Source organism: Epinephelus fuscoguttatus, linkage group LG17 (assembly GCF_011397635.1).
Source record: "Epinephelus fuscoguttatus linkage group LG17, E.fuscoguttatus.final_Chr_v1".
NCBI classification, from domain to species: domain Eukaryota; kingdom Metazoa; phylum Chordata; class Actinopteri; order Perciformes; family Serranidae; genus Epinephelus; species Epinephelus fuscoguttatus.
This window is the reverse complement of record NC_064768.1, coordinates 20,329,593-20,356,546: the sequence shown is the minus strand read 5'-3', so window position 1 is coordinate 20,356,546 and position 26,954 is coordinate 20,329,593. Positions and strand designations below refer to the sequence as shown.

Sequence of the window (26,954 nt, the reverse complement as noted above, 5' to 3'; positions counted from 1 at the left end):
GTGATATCAGAGAGAACAGCTCTGAATGTCTATCTGCAGTTCTCGATTTGAATTTACCTTTTGTTGTTCAGGCATTGGGAAATCACAAGTTTGATAATAGAGTGGAGGGACTCATGAAACTGTTCTTGGAGCAGATCAGTTTTATGGTTCTCAGCGCCAACATCAAAACAGACGAAACCCTGGCCTCAACTTTTGGCAGCTCTTATTTACCTCGTAAGATCCTTACTGTTGGCAGCGAGAGGGTGGGAGTGGTTGGATACACAACAAAGGAAACTCCTGTAATTTCTTAACCTGGTTAAGTGGAAGTTTTCCCTGTGATTTCTCTGTTTGCTTCTAACTCTGTTTTGTGCTCATTTGAAGGCCTTTAAACTGTAACTATGATGACGACATACACTCTGTCTCTTATTTTAATGGCCTGTACCAGTAGCACATAGTTTCCTGTTAGTAGTAGTTCCAGTAGTTCTGTGTCCTGTCCAACTGTCAAACAAAGTTAAAGGGAATTTTTGATATGCTTAAGAGGACAGGAGAGAGGAGGAAAAGTAAACATTTTGTATACAAGATTGCAGAAGCATACATCTCCAGGAAGCTTTGTGCCACATCTGACAGTGTACAAATTAAATCCTTTATTGTAGTGGATGCATAGTCTAAAAAAACAAACTGCAAAGTGCAGGAAAATAGTTTGTGCTGAGAATTAAGATAAAAATAAAGATATGTAATGTTACAGAAAAAAACAGAGTCAAGACTATGAAACTAGATGACCAAACAAAAACAGTATGTGCACATATTTACAAAGTGTGACTCCAGGCACTGCTGTGGTAAAAAGCTAAATGTACACTTGCAAGGCTTACAAACTATGGAGCCCAGCAGGTTTCAGTAATATTCTTATTTTTGTTGGTGGGTTTTCTCCTTCATGTGCTGGTTTTGACTTGATTTGACTCGTCATGTCAGCCCAGCACGGCAGGGATTTACGTCTCTGTTACAACAGGGCTACCCACTTGAAGGTGTGTCTTTAAAGGGTAAAGTAAAAGGTAAAGTCCCACTGATTGTCACACACCTGAGTGTGTGAAATTTGTTCTCCACATTTGACCCATCCCCTGAGGGAGCGGTGAGCAGCAGCGGTGAGCAGCAGCGGTGCAGCGCTCGGGAATCATGTGGTGATCTAACCCCCCAATTCCAATAAGGACATTGTGAGGACTAACAGTGTCTCCAAATGTAAACCATCCCTCTCTGTCCATGTTGCTTCTACAGGACCACACCTGCAGTTTGAGGACGAGGTGACTGCCATGCAGCTGCAGGTGGAGGAACTGCAGAAGCAGGGAGTCAATAAGATCATCGCTCTGGGTCACTCAGGCATTGATGTGGATAAGGAGATCGCCAAGAAGGTCAGCGGAGTCGACATCGTCGTGGGTGGACACAGTGACACTTTCCTCTATACAGGTACGGAGGTGAATACAGCTGTCAGTGTCCGTGGGTGAAGTACTCAGATCCTTTAACTGTATTTGAAATGTTACTTAAGTAGCTATTAAAGTATTATCAGCGAATGTATGTTAAGTATCAAAGCCTGCACACATTTGTTCACACATTATTCCAGGATGATTTCCCTCCTACACTTTTCTAGTTTACAGTGTAGATTTAAAAAAAGAATCAATAGGTTGATCTATAATGAACAAACTTATTTGCAGCCCTAGCATTATTGGACATTTTAATAAACAAAGTTTTCATCACAGTCACTGTATCTTTCTTTCTTTCTGTCCTTTATTTTTTAGCATCCCCTCCCTCTACTGAAGTCCCTGCTGGTTCTTATCCACTCATGGTGCAATCAGACGATGGGCGGCAGGTTCCTGTTGTACAGGCCTATGCCTTTAGAAAATATCTGGGTCATCTGAAGGTGACCTTTGACAATGCTGGGAATGTGGTAAATGCCACAGGAAACCCTGTGCTGGACAGCAATATCCCACAGGATACAGAAACTAAAACTAAATCTGCTTCTCTTGTTTTTCAGTTAGTTTTTGTCTCAGTTTGATCCTTTTCAGCTTTTTGATGTTAAATTGCTGCTGTTTCTTTATTCCCACTCGTCATGTTGCAGGGAGAAATACTTTCCTAAAGCTCTTTTCAGACATGAAAAACATAACATTACCAGCTTTATCTGTCTCTTATATGAATGACTGAATGTCTTGTCCAGATCCAGATGTTGTTGCTGATGTTGAGGAATGGAAAAAGGGTCTGGCCAACTACTCGACTCGATGTCGATATGGGGAATGCAACCTTGGAAACCTGATCTGTGATGCCATGGTAAGTATTTAATGCTGACAAATGTAGCAGTGCAGAGAACATGGCACATACCAACATAAAATAAAGGGACTCCAAATGAAAATTCATGTAAAAAAAGAGGTGTGTAGGATTTAGGGGATCTTTAAGGGGAGAGAGCAGATCAACAGTACATACCACATAGAAGTTTTATACATCATCTGACAGCTAAGAACCACCTGAATATTAATTTCAGATGCAGCTCAGTACTGTTTGTCATGTTTTTCTAGTTACTAATCTATTATAAAAACTGTGTTTTGGTTGGCGCCTATTCAAACTTTTCAGCGTGTATAGAGGCTTAGGACATTATGATGAAAGTATTCGATGGCCATTCCCATGTTCAATTATGTCTATTAAGTTGTTACAGCGATTTTTGGAGTGATACCATTTGTTAAACAGTTTTGGTGCTAAATGTAAGCATTTTTTACCACTGGAGAAATGATAAAAATGGCCAAAATCCCTCAAAACTACCACATTAAGACACCAAGATCTTGAGGAACACCATACAAAAATCAATGCTGTGATTTGGGTTAGTGTTTTGACATTGAAAGTTTTCTGTGTGAATTGACCCTTCACAAAGACCTGCCCCTCAAATGCAGGCTGGCCAATCATAATGTAGCATCAGCCAGCTTGATAAATGTCTGTCAACTAAGTGGCTGTGCTCCATAGACTCTCATGCAGTTCTTTAAGATTTTCTCCATTTTCAGACTGGTTTTGTAGAGCTTGAACTAAACCAGTATCATTATTAAATGCCCCTGGGGCAAGTTTGATAATGATGGTTGGAAGGAGACATATTTTTCTGTTCTGTTCCAAAACCAAAATCAAATTCTGAAAAGTGTAGGGCAAGCTAGCTAGTTACGGGAGGTTTAGCCAGGGTTGGGAGTAAAGGAATCCAAGTGAAGTATTTGAAATACAAAATATGAGTAACTGTATACTGTTACAGTTACAGTGGTATTCTGAATGCAGTTACTGCGTTTAAAAGTAGATTATTATTTGTTTTTACTTTTTTTTTTTTTTTTGCTCTAACACCTTGTTCTGACTGCATTGTTTTCTAGTGAAATGTTCCAACTGGTCACGAGTGACGCAGCGCAACTCAGTGCTGTAGTTTTGAGCTGAACTTTTGTTGGATGTCTTGTTTCTATCTATTCCTGTTGCTCACTTTGAAAGCTCCGCAATAAGCCAGGAACAGCTAATTCATGAGGTTGAAATAAGGAGTTATCTTCACAAAACCTCCTCATTTAACTGCGAAAACCTAAATAAGGTGGCAGCTGGCCAGAGGGAGATGAGAAGCTTAAAGTTACTATAAAATAACCATCACTAATAAAAACCTACTTGCTGTTGGCTATACTGTGGGTCATTTCCAGTAGATATCATAATATGTGTGTTTTCTCTTTTAAAAAAGAACATGGAAGGATTGGAAGTACTCTCATCTTTAAGGGGGTTATGGCTCCAGTCGAGTGCACAGCTGATCGTAACCTACGTGGTTTGTTAACATGATGTAACAGAAGTGCATACTGAATGGATTCAGTGCTGATAGAAAGTGACACAAACTTGCTATTAGGACACGGTGTAGAATTTATATGAGGCGTGCATTTCCCATTAACAGATTTTTCCTAAAGGGTCTGAAGTGCACCCGTCATATGACAATGGGCTTTAGTTTTTATCGTTATCTTTTTGATATGTTTTTGCTGCTGAGTGAGTTTGACATTCTGGATATACCCTTCAGACACACATTGTAGACCCTTCAGTCTGCTTCCTTCTGAAATTGCTTTTTTGTATTTCCACAAATAGGATAATATATCTTGAGGGAGTATAGTTAGAAACAGTGTGAGCTCTGTCAATTGCATTTTTTTAGTAATTGGATGGTGAGCACTTCTGTTTGGGAAACTGATGAGAGTCTTCCTTATTTTCAAAATACCTATGAAAGTCATACATCCTCTGAATACCTGAGCTCTTTAGTCTATGGCTGTAAAGTGTCATGAGGCTATGATTATCCTCAAGGTCATAATAGGTCATTTTATACAGTGATGTCCATTTCAAAAAGTGGTGTCACTACAATGAAATGGCTACTATGGGGACTAACATCATTACACATGAATAAAACTTGGGTCAGTAAATCCACAAGTCTCAGCTTTCCATTCATACCCAATGTATACATTTCCAAGACTTTTTCAGGGACCCCAGTATGCAGAAACATTTAAATACAAGAGGCGGAAATAACACATGCAAAAAAAAAACTGCATAGTTGTTGTTTGTCCCAAACTACATCAGACTAGCATAAAGAGGGCATGTCTGTAAAGGAGAGACTTGTCAGTATCCATGGACCTCATCTTTATCAGATATCCTGAGGTAAGAGTTCAAAGGGCCTCAATGAAAGTGGCCATGCCAGTTTTTCCTTCATCAAAATTTAGCCTAAATTTGGAGCGTTAATTAACCACCTACCTGAGAAGCTAGCATAACATGGTTGGTATGCCTGGATTCCTGGATTAGTTCTTTTACTTCCATATGTTGACAGTATCATCACATCTCTAGCTTTAAACCCAGCCAGCTACAGCCTCTTGAAGACAGGAATGTTGGGTTGGGCTGGTTTGGTGGCGTCCCCACAGTCTCAGGGTTAAACTAGGCCATTGAAATACCTAAGCGTCAGAGCATCTTACAAGACGGTACCTGAGAAATGCCAACTGATTATATCATGATTTGCTTGCGCAAGAGTTGTTTGTTGTTCAGGTGTATTGTTATGTTGAAAAGTCATTTGCCCTTTTCCTGGTGGAGTCTGTTCCTAAGATCATTGCCTTGATCAATGACAAAGGTCATTGACAAAGATCTGAGAAAATGTTGGATTGTTTCTGCTATTTATGAAGAATGCAGAAGGTGTCAGGTGGCACATTTGGCTGCTCATTTTGAAGGGCTTTAGTCCATATTCTTTGACCTCCACCATCTTGCCAAAAACATTCTTAGACTCACCAATTCGTTATGTTGCCTGATGTTCCCAAACAGCTGCCTGGACTGCTGTGTGTTTCTGTCAGAAATTGACCTTAGTGTAGGAGGAGGGTCATGTAATGGCTTGTGCTGGACTCTTTCAGAGATGCAGCAGGAACTGAAGGATTTGTGATCACTAAGAGCTTTTGACGTCCCCCAAGGGAGGAAATGCAAACTAAATCTGTCTTTGGTGAATTAAATTTGTGAATATGTGTCTTCTTGTGGAGCTGTCCTAAATTTCCTTTTTACTGTCTGGTCCTGTCTTATCTTGTACGATGTTGTCCTAAAAGTAACCAGACTGTTGTCTGAAATAGGATATACACCACCAGGGGCCACGTGTTGGTTGGGGACAGACAGTGTTAATTGGTATTGTTACGCTGATGTAAGATATCCCTTAATTACTGAAAATGTAATCTTTTTTAATTTGATTACTGAAAGAACTGCTGGTGACATATTTGGGATGGCAATCGTCAGAGGACCCACGATATAATATTATCTATCACAATATTTAGGTCACAATACGATATTATTGCGATATGTTGAGTGTCCCCGGACCCCCCTAGCACAGAAGGCCCTCTAAAAAATTTCAGGCACAGGATTTTTTCTTGCTTCAAGTCCTGTACCCATCTAATACGATAGGGGGCAGTGTGCACATTTGATATATGGATGCATCACAGTTAATAGTGCTCCCTGAGATTGTGCAAACACTGTTAGAATTAGCTGCCCAGGTGGATTATAATATTATATCTGACAGGGGTGTAACGGTACACAAAAATCACGGTTCGGTACGTACCTCGGTACACGAGTCATGGGGCGGTTTTTTCGGTACAGTAATGAAAAAAATAGACAACTATTAAATATCTTTTACTTATTGGTAACCTTATTAAAACATACCACCACAGCAGTTAACTCTTTTTACACAATTTTTGAAAGACAAAGCAACATGGCGGAGAAGCGGCCGAGACACGGTTAAGAAGTGGTTCCACTCATAATTTAATTCAAATGTAATTTTGAGGAAAATATCCATCTTCTTGGTGTAACGCTAGTGTCAGTTTGCGTCAATGTAGCGAGTGTGACGGTTAATTAACGGTTGTGTTTATATTTATAACACCTGTGAGCGGAGTGATTTTACTGTTACAAGTCCCAGTAATGTTATACTCCATATCAGCACTCACGGAATGCCTCTCCTCCAATCAAATTACTGGGTTGGAACGAACTGTTGTATAATTAACTTTATGTCTTAGCCAAACAGAACACTTAAAATCAACACTGTTTTACCACATTTTATAATTTGTAGACTACTTAAGTAGCCAAACATACCCCATACGTCACATCAAAGTGTAGTGTGTGGCATATCCGATGTACATTGTCTTGAGTTAGTATCCCTCAATGATGTTATCCATCGTGACTGAGAGATGATGACTATGGATTGTCGAAGACTGTAACTGTACTCATTCACCTCATTATTGGACTTGGTATCTCATTATTTTGAGATAGTATCTCATTAACATAACATAACATAAATAATTTCCCCTCGGGGATCAATAAAGTATTTCTGATTCTGACTATTTCGACTTACTATCTCATTATTTTGACTTAGTAAGTCATTATTTTGACTTAGTATCTCATTATTTTGAGTTATTAGATTAGATTATTTTTTTCCATCAAGTGGCAGAAATGGGCTTCCATATTTTACAGTAAGCTAATCTGGAGATTAAAGCATTAACCAGTTTTTCAGCGTCTTACTGAGACAGGGTGGATCTAACTTTGGAAATATTTTTTTAGGTCATAAAATGCTGTCTTTGTGATACTTGTAATATGGCTTGTAAAGTTGAGTTCTGGATCCCTGATAACGCCTACATTTCTGACCTGCTCACTGGGTTTTAGAGACATTGAAATGCAACAACTCCAAATGAAAGCAAAATACTGCATGAAGTACTACATTTTATCAATAAAACATAGTATTTAAGAAATAAAGATCAGTAAATAATATAATAAAACCTTTTTTTGTGTCACCCAGCTATTGTTTGTGTACTCAGAAAGTAGGAATGAAAATACAGCATATTGTTGTTGTTTGTGTAAATAAGTGAGTGAGAATGGAAGAAGAGTGGAAACTTCATTAAACAGCCTGCGGCTCCATTCATACAGTTTAGGTAACGGATAAGGAGAGTGTAAGAAGAGGAAACTGTGTATACTTTATAATACTGCCCGTGCCCTCAGTCTTACAGTGTAAGTAGTGTGAGGGCCTCCTTCTGTCACAACTTTATAATACTGCTTGTGCCTGCAATCATAGGATAAGAAGAGGGTAAGAAGAAGAAACTGTGGATACTTTATAAACCAGCCTGCACCCTTAACTTTACAGTGCAACAGGTATAAGAGCAGCACATACCTGGTGTTACTGTCTAATTACACTGCTCTATTACTGTATTATTACTGTGTTATGTTTCTCGTACTTGGATGACAATACAAGCTTACCATAACTGTGCACCTAAGAAAGGTTAATTTGTTCTCTGCTCTGGCCTACCCTTTATGAGCTGCTGCAGTGCTTGTTGAACAAGCCTGCTCAGAGTACATTTTCAAAAGTATTGACCAATGTCTAAAATTGTAAACTCATTGTTATATCAAATGATGAAATGAAGCCGTGGCCGTAGGCATTATACAGCCCTGGAATGAGGGTGTAACTTTCCCGTGAAGTCTCCACCTTGCAGATAAAACTAGTTCATCTAGTTTGGACCATCAGATGTCACCGCTAATTGGGTTAAGAAGATATGGAAAAAAATGTGTCACACCACAAACCATCATAATAGAAATCATCCCTGATGACCTCCTCCTCCTCTTTACCCGCCTCCTGACACGTTATGTCTTTCAGTCTGCCCAGTACATAGTGTCAGCAGGTCTTATTTAATTCATAAAGAGACTTGAAGTAAAGCAGAAAGAGAACAGAGAGAAGCAAGAGAGAAAGATTCCTGCAGGTCACCTAAGAAAAACAACAACTCCTGTCCCCGTTTCCTCCTTCGTTGTTTTTGTGTACAGTTGACTGCAGAGAGATGAGAACAGTACGCCCGGAGCAGAATGCTCGTCCTTGGCTCTGCCTCCTCCTCCTCCTGGGCTTCTTGGTGTCCACTTCAGCGGCCTGGGACCTGGTTGTACTCCACACCAATGATGTTCATGCTCGGGTGGAGGAGACCAACGAGCAATCCGGGAAATGCAGCAGCAGCAGTGGGTGTTTTGCCGGGGTGGCCCGGACAGCCACGATGATCAAGAGGATCCGCAGCAACGAGAGCAACGTACTGCTGCTGGACGCTGGAGACCAGTTCCAGGGGACTATCTGGTTCAACCACTACAAGGGAGCTGAGGCTGCGTATTTTATGAACGAACTGAAGTATGATTGCATGATAAGAAACACAAAGAGGACCCACTTTAATCTTTGCACTGTTTTAAATCTTGATGGAAGAGGGAATCCTTCGCTGTTTTCTGTCCAGGAGTTTTACCCAAAAAAGAAATGGGGTAGCTTGAAATCTCCACAAAAAAAAAAAAAAAAATTAAAAAATAAAATACTAAAAGCAAATGAGGGAAAACATCAATCAAATAAATGCTGCAAATAAAGATTAATGACACACTGTTTTTCAGTCTATAAAGGGACAAGACAAAGAGACCCTCTTTCATTAGTTATAGTCAACATTTGCATTGGGGCAGGTGTAGAAAGTTTAAGAAAAAGCAACCGTATTAAAGGCATAAGTATAAAACAAATTGGCATTATATGCAGTTGATTTGATTATTTATTTAACATCCCCAGATCAGTCCTTGTCAAACTTAACGGAAACTATCTCAGAATATAGGAGGCACTCAAGTTATAACCCAAAGCTAACCTAAAACTGTGTGGTTCAGTGTAGTTCAGTGTGATTCACATTTTTTTGTTAACATTGTGAACGTGGATGTTACCAATAGAATCATTGCTTGCCTTCCCCATTTTTTGTCACCACTCCATCGAGGTACCTACCACAGTGACCCGATGCTAAAGGGTGGAGGTAGAAACACAGTAGTGCGTTAATTGGTGATGTAATAGAGAACCATTACTCTTGTTCAGGGCTGAACTGTGGCTGGTTTTGGAGCTTTTGTGAACTCTTTTCATACCATGGCATTTTTTTCATATATTTGTAAACTATAACTATAAAATAATATGATGCTTTTCTGCTTCTAGCAGCACCTGTACACTGAGGAAATAATAACGTAATTCATTGGGCCGACTGCCAACAACTTTTTAGGTTTTACTTTTAATGTCACAGAATACGTGAGTTGACTGTGTGAATCCATCAACACACCTTAAAATTTATAAACATTAATTCTGACTGGATTATGTGAACTGCATGTTCTCTAATCCTCACTTGGAGAAAAATAAAGTGGTGGAGTGTTGTTCCAGAGTGCTCTGGCATCACTAAACCCCTGCTGTTGCCTGAAGAGGACTCAATGCACAAACACACTGTTTTGAAATATCCCACTGAGGGAGACTGTCACTCCAGCCTGTCCTTTTATGTTCTGTAAATCTTGACATGCAAACCCATTCTATGGACAATAAACGAGTTGCAGACTTCCCTCTGCATCACTGGTGAAGAGGAAATACAGCAAAGCTGGACGAACCTGTGAGTGACAACAACCCCTTCCACATTCAAGAGTACTGTCTGGGGCGTCGGTGGCTTAGTGGTAGAGCCTGTGGCCCTTTGCTGCATGTCACTCCCTCTCTCTCTCTCTCTGTCCCTTTCACACGTGTCTGTCCTATCAATTAAAGGCCAAAATGCCCCAAAAAATATCTTAAAGAAAGAAAAAAAAGTACTGTCTGTGGTAGAGACACTAAACTGATCTAGGGTCTAGGTATATGTCCATAGAGGTTACTTTTGGTCCTCAGGGTACTATACTGAAAGTTTTTGGTAGAAACGGGGCTTAACTGAAACTAAGTGTGAGGTACTAACTGAAAACAGAGCTCACAAGAACACAAAGATAGATATAAATTGAGTCAGATTCAAAGAAAATTAGATAATTGGGAACCTAACTTACTGGGGACATAGAAACCCTCTTTATATACTAGTACCAAGTTTTGGAAAATAAATTGACATGAGTGAGAGTATTAAGTATAAAAATTATGATTGTTCCACAATTCTTGTTCTTATTCTAAACCTTACCAATAATTATTCCAAATAGTATGTTTTGGAATAAAATGCTTCCAAACTATTTCAGTCAGGACCACCTTAGTCAAACCAAGCTTTATTTCTTTTGATATTTGGTGGTATGGCTCTGTTCTGGGACCTCTCTTGCCCTAAGTCAGATACAGCATAAAAGTAAAAGGTGGAGGCAGGTTTCAAAGTGGCTTGCAGAGGAAGCAGCAACAGTAGTTAGACCAGAGCAGTTTAAATAGGGTGCCGTATTGAGAATTGCCAATTGGTTGCATAGACAGGTGTCATGTGATCTATTAGCAGTTAGCGGAATGGGCTGCTTGAGATCAGCTGATGTAGCTGGGATGTGAGCTGAGCTTGACTCCATGGCCTGCCTGAACTAACACTATGCTCAATATCTGGAATTGTAAAAGGAATTAAAAAACATAGTATGCTAACCCAATCTAAAGAGAAGGGTGGGTTTAGATTTTCATTTAATGATCTATATTCATGCTACTCAAGTAGAGAAGATTATGAAATTAATGAATAATGGATGTAAAAACTTAATGGAAACTACAGAAAAACAATCAGGCTATCAGTTGGAAACTACCCTACTAGGACATGGATGTAAACTGTTATGGCAACTTAACGGGTTCTTGGAGGCATACAACAGCAGTAGTTTTAGTTACAATTAATATGATAGACTTATTTGAAACACTGAATTTGAAACAAGTTAATTTAGTACAGGTAACAATATCTTTTCATGTTTACAGATAAGGATCTATCTCATAAAACAACAGAGAGAAGAGTGGAGTCAGAGAATGCATGGGTTAGCCTCAAGCCAACATGGACTGTTAGCTGCAGAGGACCAAGACCGTTGACAGTTTCTGATCCCTGCAATAAAGATAACTGACAGGTTTTATAACCATCGAACGAACACTCATTCATTTATGACCAAATCTGTGCCGGGCCACGCCCTTCTTGGGAAACAAGGTCACTTTTTGCAAAATCCACCTGGCCACACCCAGTTGCCCGGTCTGCGAAACTAGAGGCCCATGGCTGCAAATGATGTTGCCAAGGGGGAGCTAGACTCACAAGTCAGTCTTTAGAAGCTTTGCTTAACTAAAGACTGATGTCTTTCTCCCTAATTTTGTGTTTAGATGGGCGGATACAATTTCAGAGTTTTAAAAAAAACTCCCTGCGTTGCAGAACCAATAGTAAATCCGCAGGGCGGTCCTTTGGTGGCTCGCTGAGCTCTTGTGCTCGTAAACATACTCCAACTGCATTAAAAGTTTTAAACAAAGTCGCCGTAAGTCCTTCATTTCCACAATCTTGTGGACTGAGCACACGTTTGATAAAATGGAGTTAAATCTCTCAGCATCCATTTTCAAGCTTGGACGAGAAAAGGGGGAGCGCACATTTCCGGGAGGGCGTGTCCTTTCAAAAAATGCAAGAGGCATTGCTTTGTTGCTGGCCGTTTTCTCCGGTGTGCTTAACACACTTTAGAAAGGAGTGTCCCCAGACTATCAGAAGGGGGAGATCTCTGATTGTCTGGAGAGGCTAAGGGGGAGCATGTCCCCTAGTGATTGATTTGAGTGGAGCTTTCAGGGTATCTTTGAGGTGCTAATGTGGACATTTCCTGCAAATTTCCTGAAGGTTAGCCCAATGGCTATGGAGTTAGACTTATTGATTTACTGGGCCACACCCTTTTAAGTGAATTGGTATTGGTGTACAATATTCAATATATAATTATATACCAATAAACTAATAATAACTTTTGATAAGCTAGGTTTAGTTATGATTCACAGAAAACTTGGTACAGATCGGACGTAGGGTTTAGGAGAAGAGAGAAGTTCAAAATGGTGGAAAGTCTAGTCTGGTGGACTTAAATGATTCTTGAGGCACATTTGTAGAGTGAGTATTAGATGAATGTCTGTACCAAGTTTGCTGTAAGTCATATTTAAGGCGTAGGAGTTATGACTTTTCAAAACTGATTTCCCCCCATTAGGCTGATTACGGTCATATTTGTTGAGAAGTAAATATGTGTTTCCTTGGCAGTGTCACTCCATGAAAAGTCAAAATTTTCATTGTTAAGGTCATAAGATTGTACTGACCAAATCTGAAGTCAGTCCAATTAGTTACTAGTCCGTGTGTTATTGTACTCAACAAGGCCTCGTATAATATATGTCTGCACTTGTGTTTAATGTGATATCAGAGAGAGCAGTTCTGAATGTCTTTCTGCAGTTCTCGATTAGAATTTACCTTTTGTTATTCAGGCTTTTGGAAATCACGAGTTTGATAGTGGAGTGGAGGGACTCATGAGACCGTTTTTGGAGCAGATCAATTTTACGGTTCTCAGCGCCAACATCAAAACAGACGAAACTCTGGCCTCAACTTTTGGCAGCTCTTACTTACCTCATAAGATCCTTACTGTTGGCAGCGAGAGGGTGGGAGTGATTGGATACACGACAGAGGAGACTCCTGTAATTTCTCAGCCTGGTAAGTGGAAGTGGAAGTTTTCCCTGTGATATCTCTGTTTGCTTCTAACTCTGTTTCATGCTCATTTGAAGGCCTTCAAACTGTAAATATGATGATGATATACACACTGTCTCTTATTTTCATGGTCTACATTAGTAGCACATAGAATACACTGTTTCCTGTCCAACTGTCACACAAAGTGAAAGGGAATTTTGATATGCTTAAGAAGAGAGGAGAAAAGAGGAAAAGAAAACGTGTACAAGATTGTTGAATAACAAATCTCCAATAAGCATCGTGCTTCATCTGACAGTGTACAAGTTAAATCCTTTATTGTATTGGATACATAGGGCTGGATCTACTAAGATCCCAATTTACGTGTACTAATTTGCGTACGCAATCTAGAATTTTGCATGTGGGGCTGAACCGCGGTTTGCGGGTGATTTACTAAGAGTGATTGTGTAAATGACAACAGGTACAAATGTGTTGGAGACACCCTATTTAAATGAGGGTTTTGCGTGTTTCATGGTTTGCAGCATGGCGAGTTTGGAGAGAAAGCACAAAGTGAAATTCGATCCTATAGAATTAGAGGTGTTGGTAGATGAGGCCAATAAACACTTAAATGAGCTACAGCAAAGAAACCTGACTGTCTCACAAAGGAACGCTATATGGGAAGAAATCTGTGAAAAAGTAGATGCTGCTGGTAAAACAATGCGAACAGTGGATGAAGTGAAAAGAAGATATCAAGACATCAGAAGAACAAAAGAAAAATTGGCATATAATAAAACGTCTGCAAATAAAACAGGTGGGGGCACAGTAAATGAGACGAACAGCCAGGGACCGGAGAGGGAGGAGAGGTGTGCACGGCGGGCAAGTAGCAAGCAGGTCGGCGTTCTCCTCCGGCATGGCATTATGCTCCAGCCCGTGTTGCTTGGCGATGTTATTGTTGCTTGGCGATGTTTTGTAGCATGCAGCAGGTCACTACAATCTGGGCCACTTTTTCTGGCCTGTACATCAGTGCTCCTCCAGTGTGATCCAAACACACGGACCCTACTCTTCAGGATTCCAAAGGCGCGCTCCACAATATTCTGTGTGCGGATATGGGCCTAGTTGTACTTTATCTCTCCGGCAGTGGTTGGGTTGAGAACAGGTGTCTGGAGGAAGGGGTGTAGGGGGTATGCACTATCACCTTAAAAAAACATATGAATCAATATGAAACACGCTCTTGTTTTTAATGTAATTATTTTACAAAGGATTTTACAAATTGACTCACCTACAAGCCAGCCATCTCCAAACTCGCCATCTTGCAACTTGGAAAACAGAAAACTGTTTCTCAGAATAGAAGAATCGTGTACTGACCTGGGATATTTTGCCACAACGTTGGTGATGATGCCTTTGGCATCACAAACCCACTGCACATTCAATGAATCCGTGTGTTGGCGATTTCTGTACTCATTCAAGAAGTGCGGAGTGCGTGGAAACCTAATAAACCTGGCCATCTGGGATTGGGAGATCCCAGCTGTAATAGCTACCGTACGCTGGAATGACCCAGATGCAAAAAAAAAAAAGGTAAACTTGCAAGGAGTTTTGTCATTGCAGGTATTGCGTGACTCCTTCTCGTGGCTGGCTCCGAATCCGCTCTGAGTTCTTCCAACAGTTCCAAAATGGCAATGCTGGATAGGCAATATGTTTTAATGATTGTTCCCTCATTTCATTCCTTTGACACGTGTTAAATATAGACGCAGTTTCTATTTGCAAAATTGCTTTCAGGTTTGATAAATCAGTTTGCGTGTGCTAAATTAATATATTTACATTTTCTCCTCCCAGCACATGCACAATTGCGTGTAAACGACCCGTATTGCATATTCATTGCAGCAAACGTACTAACTGGATGCAGACGTGCTATTTTGCACCTTTGAAAGATGCAACCCTTAGTGCGCACTGTTAGAAAATCAGTTTGTAATGATCACGCAAACCTTTAGTGGATCCGGCCCATAGTCTAAAAAAATGTGCAGGAAAAAAGCTTCCTGAGAGAAGTGCTAAAAATTTGGGGCATAGAATTCCCAGGAGAAGTTATGTGTTGCCTAACTAGAAAACAGTGTTTAACTAGTGGAATAATTGATTAAAAAAAAGGATCGGTAGTGTAACAGAATAAAAGCACTCGACAAGACTATGAATCTTGATGACAAAAAAACCCTTCTTGTTTCAGCAGGGTTGCAAATCTAATTAATTTTAGGATGCAGATTTTTTTGCACATATTTATAAAGCTAAGAGAACAGACTCTTAAGCATCAGCATCAGGGTTCTCATCATCTCATCTCAGATCTGGGTCAGGCCATAATGTCTCATCAGCATTACACATTATGTTTGGTCTTGGCAGTCAGAATGGGAAAAAATGCCCCTGTGTGTCTTATCCAACCCTGAATAGGTTGGATAGACACAACACTATAGGCAACCACCGTTGGCGAAATGCTGATGCTGTCAGTTCATTGGAGGATGACCTGATCTTCAACAATGGGGGTTCGATTTTCCCTCACATGGATAGTATTACTTTCAATCCCCATATTTCCCAGGGCAGTCTCCTACTCAGCTGTGAGAAGGCTCTGCCTACCTCCGACTGATGGACACTCTTAGTTACAGACCTCTGTTCATCGTACAGATTCAGTCTACATGCACATCATTATAGTATCACAGTACCAACCGGCAAACAACGGATGCAGCTGTGTAATGGTTAAGGTTGGGTTGCGCTAGCTAGCTAATTTCTGTCTTATTTATGATCTGATAAACAGTAAATTCCGCAAATTCAGTGGCCCATATCATAAATGCTGAAAAAAAGAGCAGGGACGTCAAACTCATTTTAGTTGATGGGCCACATATACTGTTTCTCCACTCTTGCTGGCTTGCCCTGACTTGGTATGACTTGGCATGTCAGCCCAGCACAACAGGGATTTTTTGTCTCTATTACAACAGGGCTATCTGCTGGAAGGTTTGTCTTTAACTGGTTGTCTTTAGTTATGACATTTAAAAGCAGCAGGCTGACCCATAACGAAGACCCGTCATTATTTTGCTGCAAGTGTTTTCTGTAATACAGCAGGACAGGTAAAAGAAGTTTACCTGTTGGAGGTGAGCTGTTTACAGAGGTGCATTAAGAGCCTGTTGTCTGCGGCATTTTATCTTCTCACTGTGGCTGTTTCTGCTTGGATTTGTCCTCACCGCGGTATTAGTAGACTTGTTTTTAATGAAGACAGCTGCTAATGAAGTTCCACTAATTTGTCGATGAACACATTTTATTTCGTATAGATTCTGCAATAAATGTCCCTCATTATTTTGTTATCTAAAAGATTTTGTTATGGAGCAGAAAAATAAGGAAATGTTACGTTTTCATCAGCAGTAACTTAACGTAAATACTATAGAGCTGAAAGTGAACATGATAATTAAAGAAGATATCTAAAAGTAAAAACAGGGATGCAGGACAGATACTAAATTCCAAACCACAGAGATTCAGTTAGAAGCTACAAAGGTATTGAGAGCTGAGACTTTAAAAACATTGTTCTCTCTGGTCTCCTGCACAGACATGAATTGAGTATAGCAGCACACACATGTTTGAGGGGAGGAGGGGGTTGTCAGGGGTTGGTGAGATGTCACCGCTACCCACTTGGAGGCAGTCAGGCGCACTTTTGGCCCTACTCCAGAGATTGTCCATCTTGAGCACAGTTCAGCTCGGCATGTTAAAACTGACCAAGGAAATGCAAATTACCGTGCCATGGTTTGACTCAGCACGGCCAAAACTGCCAATGTCAAACCCCAAGTACAACCCAATTTTATCTCATGTGGGCTGAACCAGGAAAACCATTGCATAATAACCCGCAAATAAAAGAACTCCAATTTTATTTTGTTATAGTGTAAAGAAGTACAACTACATAATTAAAATGTTCGTTGATTTACAAAAAAGATGATGTACAACATGTTTCATTTTTTTCCCAAGGAGAAAGAACACAGGGGCTGGTTTGCCAATGACTTTATTAGCCAACATTACAAAGCAACCAACACCAGATCCATGCAGTGTAGCTTAGTTACAGCTAGCTGGCTAACCTTAACTTGCTTGCTCTCTAACATTATCATTGCACATTTGTTTAAAAGTGCCTCCACCAACTACATACAGTATGCACTACTACAAAAATTGTCAACAGAGAATTGCGTAAATCATTCAGGAGATAAAGTCATCATTTAAACTGGCGTGTGAAACAAAAGAACAGAATATCAAGTGGGTCGAAAGAGGGAGGTAACAGAAAATCAACTACTAAGTTGAAGTAGGGTGAAATACACAAACAAATCCAGATTTTGTACCTCAGAAGAGAGAAGAATTATGAACAACTCACTTATGAAAAAGCAACAAACCCACTGTTTCTTTGGCTAAAGGCTCCAAAAATCTGAGACTCGGTAGATTCTAATATGCTTCAAGATATGGATAAAGTCAAGTTTTATAAATTAAATGCACAAACTGCTAATTGAAAATATCAAACTGTTTCAATAAGGAGAAAATCAATATGACTTGAGAGGAATAGACATGTTTAAAAAAAAGGAAAGGGTCAGGACTGACAATGTTTCCAAATGTAGACCGACCCTCTCTGTCCATGTTTCTTCTACAGGACCGCACCTGCAGTTCGAGAACGAGGTGACTGCCGTGCGGCGGCAGGTGGAGGAACTGCAGAAGCAGGGAGTCAATAAGATCATCGCCCTGGGTCACGCAGGCATTGATGTGGATAAGGAGATCGCCAAGAAGGTCAGCGGAGTCGACCTTGTCATCGGTGGACACAGCAACACTTTCCTCTATACAGGTACAGGGGTGGATGCAGCTGTTAGTGTCAGTGGTAGGAGTACTCACATCCTTTAACTTTTGTAAAAGTAGATATAACACAGTCTAAAAACACTCCAGTATGAGTAAAAGTCCTGTATTGAAAATGTTACTCAAGTAAAAGTGTTTAAGTGTTATCAGCAGAATGTACCTAAAGTATCAAAAGCCGACACACAGTAAAGCTTCCAACATACAGTACAGGCCAAAAGTTTGGACACACCTTCTCATTCAATGCGTTTTCTTTATTTTCATGACTATTTACATTGTAGATTCTCACTGAAGGCATCAAAACTATGAATGAACACATGTGGAGTTATGTACTTAACAAAAAAAGGTGAAATAACTGAAAACATGTTTTATATTCTAGTTTCTTCAAAATAGCCGCCCTTTGCTCTGATTACTGCTTTGCACACTCTTGGCATTCTCTCCATGAGCTTCAAGAGGTAGTCACCTGAAATGGTTTCCACTTCACAGGTGTGCCTTATCAGGGTTAATTAGTGGAACTTCTTGCTTTATCAATGGGGTTGGGACCATCAGTTGTGTTGTGCAGAAGTCAGGTTAATACACAGCTGACAGCCCTATTGGACAACTGTTAAAATTCATATTATGGCAAGAACCAATCAGCTAACTAAAGAAAAACGAGTGGCCATCATTACTTTAAGAAATGAAGGTCAGTCAGTCCGGAAAATTGCAAAAACTTTAAATGTGTCCCCAAGTGGAGTCGCAAAAACCATCAAGCGCTACAACGAAACTGGCACACATGAGGACCGACCCAGGAAAGGAAGACCAAGAGTCACCTCTGCTTCTGAGGATAAGTTCATCCGAGTCACAAGCCTCAGAAATCGCAAGTTAACAGCAGCTCAGATCAGAGAGCAGATGAATGCCACACAGAGTTCTAGCAGCAGACCCATCTCTAGAACAACTGTTAAGAGGAGACTGCGCGAATCAGGCCTTCATGGTCAAATAGCTGCTAGGAAACCACTGCTAAGGAGAGGCAACAAGCAGAAGAGATTTGTTTGGGCCAAGAAACACAAGGAATGGACATTAGACCAGTGGAAATCTGTGCTTTGGTCTGATGAGTCCAAATTTGAGATCTTTGGTTTCAACTGCCGTGTCTTTGTGAGACGCAGAAATGGTGAACGGATGGATTCCACATGCCTGGTTCCCACTGTGAAGCATGGAGGAGGAGGTGTGATGGTGTGGGGGTGTTTTGCTGGTGACACTGTTGGGGATTTATTCAAAATTGAAGGCACACTGCACCAGCATGGCTACCACAGCATCCTGCAGCGACATGCCATCCCATCCGGTTTGCGTTTAGTTGGACGATCATTTATTTTTCAACAGGACAATGACCCCAAACACACCTCCAGGCTGCGTAAGGGCTATTTGACCAAGAAGGAGAGTGATGGAGTGCTGCGGCAGATGACCTGGCCTCCACAGTCACCGGACCTGAACCCAATCGAGATGGTTTGGGGTGAGCTGGACCGCAGAGTGAAGGCAAAGGGGCCAACAAGTGCTAAACACCTCTGGGAACTCCTTCAAGACTGTTGGAAAACCATTTCAGGTGACTACCTCTTGAAGCTCATGGAGAGAATGCCAAGAGTGTGCAAAGCAGTAATCAAAGCAAAGGGTGGCTATTTTGAAGAAACTAGAATATAAAACATGTTTTCAGTTATTTCACCTTTTTTTGTTAAGTACATAACTCCACATGTGTTCATTCATAGTTTTGATGCCTTCAGTGAGAATCTACAATGTAAATAGTCATGAAAATAAAGAAAACGCATTGAATGAGAAGGTGTGTCCAAACTTTTGGCCTGTACTGTACGTCTGTTCACGCATTATTCCAGGATGATCCGGCATACCTCAAACCAACTCTTCCCTCCATCCCTTCAAGGATTGATAACGTAACAACTGGGCATAGCTTTATAACAGCTGTACAAGCTAAGCAAGACTGTTTAACTTGTTGAGTGTGATTTAATGCTGTTTACTGAGTCACTGTTGTGATTGTTTGCAGTGAGGTTTTTGGTTAGTTGGCTTCGACAAAGCTAAGTGATGTTAGTTTGCTAATGCTGTTCACAGACAACGTCTTGCATGCAACTAAACATCCCCTGCACTGATCCAGACCCTTTGCAACACATATCACATTCACATAGACTCATTTACAAATAGGCTTTCAGGAGAGCTACACCCAAAGAGGCAACTCAAAGTTCCCGCTCTCTTTTCCTTTGTCTTTGTCCTGACCACACGGTCAGGCAACACCTACCCCGATCTGAAGCCAGCATTGATTGGGCCATCTTGTAGTTCTCTGTTGTCAGCCATTTTGTTTGTAGGCCAAACGGCCCTTTGATTACCACACCCGCCCCTCTCTCTCTCTCTCTCTCTCTCTCTCTCTCTCTCTCTCACTTCGGACGTCCGAGCACTATTACTGAGTGCACATTTTAAGTTTACAATGTAGATTAAAAAAATAATCAATAGGTTGATCTATAATGAACAGATTTAGTTGAAGCCATAGCATTATTGGGCATTTTAATAAACGCTGTAGATTTCATCACAGTCACTGTATCTATCTTTCTTTCTGACCTTTATTTTTCAGGATCCCCTCCCTCTACTGAAGTCCCTGCTGGTTCTTATCCACTCATGGTGCAATCAGACGATGGGCGGCAGGTTCCTGTTGTGCAGGCCTATGCCTTTGGAAAATATCTGGGTCATCTGAAGGTGACCTTTGATGATAAAGGCAATGTAGTAAATACAACAGGAAGCCCCATCCTGCTGGACAGCAGCATCCCACAGGGTAAAGACACCAAAACAAAATCTGCCTCTCTTGTTTTCTATTTAGTTTTTGTCTCAGTCTGATTCCTCTCAGCTTTTTAACGTTACTTTGTTCCTGTTGGGCGTTTTATTCCCTCTTTATGTTGTAGGGAGAAATACTTTCCTGAAGTCCTTTTCAGACATGACATACATAACTTCATCTGTCTCCAGATCCAAATGTTCTTGCTGACGTGGAGGAATGGAAAAAGGGTCTTGCCAACTACTCGACTCAGGTGGTGGGAAACACTCTGGTCTTCCTGAACACGTCACGTGAGGAGTGTCGATTTGGGGAATGCAACATGGGGAACTTGATCTGTGATGCTATGGTACGAATTTAATGTTGACATCTGTATTAGAGCAGAGAGCATAAAATAAAGGGACTGCAAATGAAAATTAGCTTTAAAGGAGCAGTGTGTAGGATTTAATGGCATCTAATGGTGAGGCTGCAAATTACAACCAACTGAATATTAAGTAGTAGTAGTAGAGTAATAGCCTGAATGCAGGGCTGTATCATTTCCAAACTCAGATCTATTTAGTGGTGTAATGTAACCAATTAGTAACACTTTTGTAAAAATAAAGGTCAGAAAGAAAGTTAAGCCTGGGCCGTGGTTGAATGAAACAACCCGCAGTGTCAGACAGGAGTGTCGCAGAGCTGAGCGTAAATGGAAAAAAGATAAACTAGAGGTGTCTTTTCAAATATTGAGGGATTGTTGGCGTCGTTATCAATCCTCTGTGAAAGAGGCAAAAAGGAAATATTTCTCTGACATTATTGTCTCTAACTGTCACAAACCTCGTGTGTTGTTCAAAGTGATCAACTCTACCCTGAATGCATCACAGACTGTGGGAGCTGAGCCCTCTCCCCCTGTGTGTGAAAACTTTCTGCGATTTTTTATTGATAAAGTTTCTTCTACCAGAGCACTTATTTCACCTTCAGCCTCTGACCCCTCAGTGTTTCTCCCCTGTTCTGCTGTCTTTGACTCATTTGAGCCTGTGACCCTGGCGTTTGTGCAAGAGATTGTGGGGGGTTTAAAACCATCTGGTTCGCCCAAGGATCCTGTTCCTCCTCAACTTTTTAAAGAGGTTTTCCCCACTCTCGGGCCTTACTTACTCAGTATTATTAACAGCAGTCTGTCATCAGGGGTGGTTCCTGTTCAGTTTAAACATGCAGTTGTGCAGCCACTGATTAAAAAACCTGGACTGGATCCCACTGTTATGGCTAACTTTAGGCCCATTTCCAAACTGCCTTTCGTATCAAAGATCTTAGAGAAGATTGTCTATTCTCAGCTTTTTGACTTTTTTAATGACCACAACATTCTTGAAATTTTCCAATCTGGTTTTAAAACATTGCACAGCACAGAATCAGCACTCTTAACAGTTTTTAATGACATCTTTTTGGCTACTGACTCTGGTCACTCGGTAATTCTTGTCCTTTTAGATTTAACTGCTGCTTTCGACACAGTGGACCATGATATCCTAATTGCTCGCCTGGAGCAGTGGGTGGGCATCAGGGGTCAGGCGCTGGCTTGGTTCAGGTCCTACCTATCACACCGGTCATTCTGTGTCGGCCTTGGTGACTCTGTGTCCTCCACTGCTCCTCTTTCTTGCGGGGTTCCACAAGGCTCAGTGTTGGGCCCACTTTTATTTTCTTTATACCTTCTTCCACTTGGGTCCTTTCTCAGGAAGCATGGCATTTTATTTCATTGTTATGCGGATGACAGCCAGATTTATGTCCTCCTTAAAAAGGCTGACTCTTCTGCACTTAAGCCACTTCTAAATTGTCTGGATGACGTCAAAGCTTGGATGGCTCGAAACTTTTTAAATTTTAATGAGAACAAGACGGAAGTGATTGTCTTTGGTGGCACTTCCGTGACCTCCCCAGTCGACCTGGGTTCCCTGGCGCAGTTCACCAAACCCACTGTTAATAATCTGGGGGTAAAAGTGGACGCGGAACTAAAGTTCGACAGCCAGATTAAAGCTGTGGTAAAAACCAGCTTCTTCCAGCTAAGACAACTTGCTAAAATTAAACCCTTTCTGCACAGACAGCACTTTGAAACAGTAATACATGCCTTTGTAACCACTCGGCTTGATTACTGCAATGCTCTTTACATGGGGGTCAGCGGGTCCTCCATTGCACGTCTGCAACTAGTGCAGAATGCAGCTGCGTCTCTTAACTGGCACTCGAAAGTCTGAGCACATTACACCGATTTTAGCTTCACTTCACTGGCTACCCGTCCATTTTAGAATTCATTTTAAAATTCTTTTATTTGCTTTTAAAGCTCAAAATGGCCTTGCTCCAGTGTACCTCTCTGAGCTTCTGCACCCTTACGCACCTACTCGATCCCTCAGGTCAGCTGACCAGCTGCTCCTGAGGGTTCCCAAAACAAGGCGGAAGCTCAGAGGGGACCGAGCGTTTGCTACTGCCGCCCCTAAGCTTTGGAATGAACTGCCGCTGCACATCAGGCAGTCCTCTTCCGTGGCCACTTTTAAATCTCTTCTAAAAACGCACCTCTTTTCCTTGGCTTTTAACACCACCTAGATTGTTTATTTTATGTGCACAGGCTTTTTTTTACCCTTTTATTTATTATGCTTTCTGTTTTAATGTCTATTTTATTGTTTATTTTATTGTTTATTTTTCTTAATGTACAGCACTTTGGAAACCTTGAGTTTATTTAAACTGTGCTTTATAAATAAAGATGGATTGGATTGGATTGGACTTTGTTACGACACTTAAGTTTTTTCAGGGAATACCTGTACTTAACTTGAGTTTTTATATTTCTGTCAACTTTGACTTTTACTCCGCTACATTTCCGAAAGCACATGTATACTTTTGCTCCAAAACATTTCGCCAAAGCATCTTTGTTACTTATCTACTACAACAATACAATCAGAAGGTTTGGCCATTCAGTGGTCCTAGCTTGTGAGTAAGGTCATAGGTTAATCACGGAAGGGCAAGATAATACAATAAGGTGCTCTCAAGCTAGGTTTCGATTTCCAGTCAAGTCCAGACTGCATGCCAGATTAGATGCTACATGCCAGTGACTACATGAGTAGAACTCCACTGGACAATGAGACCAACTTCATGATGGAAGCACAAAGTAACTCCCCACAGCAGGGAGGAAGAATAGTGATTCAAAGAGATAAATATTTTTGACAGGTAACTGTGCAGTAACGGCTCCACTGCAATGTGTCAGTCCTTTTCTCTAAGAGTAATGTATGCTCCTTTTTTAAGGTTTTGTACATGTTAAGAAGAAATAACCTTCATGATTCTAACATTTCTGAATGCTTGCTTTTTTATGTACAGCATTGTACTTTTACTCTCAATACTTAAGTAAAGTGGCCCTTTCATACAAAACCATTTCAAAAAACATTACATTTCACAAAACACAAAAATGTTTCACAAAACACAACAACACTTCCCAAAGCACTTTAGAAAGCACTAAAACATTTTGGAAAACACTACAACATTCCAGAAAACCTTACATATTTCAGAAAACACTACAATATTTCACAAAACACAAAAACATTTCACAAAACACTACAACATTTTGGAAAACACAACAGTTCATAAAACACTTCAGAAAACACAACATTTACAAAACTCTACAGCATTTCACAAAACACGTTTTTTTTTTTTTTTAAATTACATTTCAGAAAACACAAACATTTCACAAAAAACACATTTCAAAAACCACTGTAATATTTCACAAAACACAACATTTCACAAAGCACCACAACATTTCAGAAAACACTAAAACATTTCACAAAAACATAACATTTCAAAAACCACTATAACATTTCACAAAACACCACAACATTTCACAAATGTTTTCTATTTGTAAGACTTGTCCGACATAGCAACAGTAACTAAGGGGTGGGACTTAGGTTCGGTCAGTTGTAAATCAGTGTTACCACGAGAGGTCCTTGAGCTTGCAGTCATAAATGTGCACACAGATATAAGGTTACTCGGCCCAGTTGTGTGCAGAATTAGTACGGGCAGACAGATACATATACGCACACTCAAACATTCATGCATATACATGACCAAACACCATTCCTCCAGGCTTACGCATAGCGCAGATAATAATACATCCATGGATTAGACATTTTGCAAATCTAGTGGAAAACGTAGTTGCAGGTGACTTCTGGATTTGAAATCAAGCATTTGAAAGTAAAAACTAAAACTGCTAAGTATTTATTTAAATTTAGAAATGAAATGATGAAAAACACTGATAGCAAACTATGCAAATAGGGCCTCCTGCACCTTTTTTGGAGATAAGTTTCAGGGGTATTGAAGGGGATTGAATGTGGATTGGAGAAATGAGGGGACACACACACACACAAACTGCTTTCCTAATTATAGTAGTAGGATAAAGATAAAATCCCTGTGTGACTGAGACAGTCTGTTTCTCACTTCCTTTTTTCAGGTTGACAACAACATCAGGTTCCCAGACAGTGTTCAGTGGAACCACGTCAGCGCCAGCATCTTCAACGCAGGAGGCATTCGCAAGTCTATTGATGAACGTACCAGGAATGGTGTGTCATTCATTTTTATGGAAGAAAAATTAAAACAGAAAGATATTAAATAATCTGAGCCAGAAAGTGCCAGGAAAAACTGAGATGATTTTGTGTCGAAAAATAAATGTACTCAGTCTGTCCTCTCTTCTCAACAATTACTCTACAGTATATCAAGAATTAAGAAAATTGTCTCAGCCCGAAACTAAACGTGGAGAATTCAGCTATATTTTCTACATATCTGAAACAACCAGAACCTCAAAAAACAGTGCTGATGTGTTGTCTGCAGGTTCAATCACCATGGAGGACGTGATCGCCGTCTTACCTTTTGGAAATACTTTTGACCTGCTGGAGGTGAAGGGATCGACACTGTTTAAAATCTTTGAACACTCAGTGAAACAATATGGCCAGGACCCAGGAGAGTTCCTCCAAGTATCAGGTATCTTTCATTTTTTTCATTGTTTTCATCTGTATATACATATTATAAACAGATATTAGGACTTCAATCTATTGTGAAGAGAAGATGATGCACTTTCTGTAGTAATTACATTTCTTCACCATGAAAGAATGATGTGAAAAAAGTCAGATAACCTTGTAAATCAAAGTGGGTTTTTTTCTACATTTACAAAACATTGATTTTTGTTTAAAATAAATAAATGAGATAATAACCTGTTAATTAGATAGCTTTAGAGCTACTGGTAGGTGGATTTTGTCTTACTGTCATACTCTGCTACTGACATAGCTCAGTTGGTACCACAAAGATATTCAAGATTGATTCTCAGATGTGTATTGTTGGATAAGTTTCCATGTCCTCAAACAGGAATTCAATTCGAGTTTGACCCCTCTAAACCTGAGGGGAATCGTGTGACGAGCCTCAGCATCCTCTGCGTGGAGTGTCGAGTTCCTCGCTACGAACCTGTTCAGCCGGAGACGGTTTATAAAGTGGTGATGCCATCCTTCATAGTGCAGGGTGGAGATAGGTTCTCCATGATCCCAGATGAGAAGCTCAACCATGACACCGGTGAGACGTCTGTTTAGTTGATAAATTTTGTAAGGCTATTGTTCATTTGAGTTTGACTTCATTTTAGTATTTTGTTTCCTTCCAGGGAATTTGGACGTTTCAGTCCTCTCTGAATACATCATGAAAAATCAGAAAGTTTATACACCTCTTCAAGGACGCATTAAGGTCCTCAACTCAACTTCTGGACAAACTACTTCACTGAGCAACTCAACTTCTGGACAAACCACTCCTCTCAACTCAACCTCTGGACAGACCACTCCACTCAGCAGCTCGGCTCTTGCACAAACCACTCCACTGGTTATTCTGGTCTCACTTGGGCTGCTGTGGTCTCTGTGTGGGAGCATGGAAGGCTGACTATAACCAGAAACACAACTTAAACCCTTTCTCTCCTAGTGGAGCACAAGTCGTCCACAATTCTTCCCCAGTGCTCTCTGTTTTGGGCCACTTTTTGCAGTTCCAATTTTACGTCACTTTCTTGGCCTCTATGTCTGGTGACCTCCATTTGTTTCTGGGTGTTCCTTGTTTTCTCTTCCCTTGTGCATTTCATATTAGAGCCTGTCTGGTTTCATTGATTTTGGGCTTCCTTAGGGTGTGTCCGATCCAACCCAACTTCCTTTTCCTTATGTGGGTGTTCTCTCTTGGTTTGTTTCCTCCCACACATCTTTATTTGTGATGGTGTTTGGCCAATGTATCTTATAGATGGTTCTTAGGCACTTTGTGACAAAGGTCTGGACTTTGTTGGTGGAGGATTTTGTTATTCTCCATGTTTCTGAACCATGGAACAGCAATTATTTAACATTGGTGAGTTTGGTGAGATGGGCCTCAGTGTAACAAAAGCTGTTCTAAACCTT

The 26,954-nt window shown here is 40.5% G+C and overlaps 1 protein-coding gene across 1 annotated transcript; it reads left to right on the top strand.

The window, feature by feature from the left end:
- The first annotated feature begins 1,263 nt into the window (after positions 1-1,263).
- On the top strand, positions 1,264-26,954 carry LOC125905188 (snake venom 5'-nucleotidase-like). Its single transcript, XM_049603080.1, has 12 exons — positions 1,264-1,437; positions 1,767-1,915; positions 2,183-2,292; positions 8,320-8,680; positions 12,709-12,932; positions 17,557-17,745; positions 20,356-20,553; positions 20,742-20,896; positions 24,995-25,103; positions 25,372-25,521; positions 25,903-26,103; positions 26,189-26,954. Exons 4-12 carry the CDS (start codon positions 8,334-8,336, stop codon positions 26,455-26,457), a joined length of 1,842 nt encoding a protein of 613 aa, XP_049459037.1. The 5' UTR covers positions 1,264-1,437; positions 1,767-1,915; positions 2,183-2,292; positions 8,320-8,333; the 3' UTR covers positions 26,458-26,954.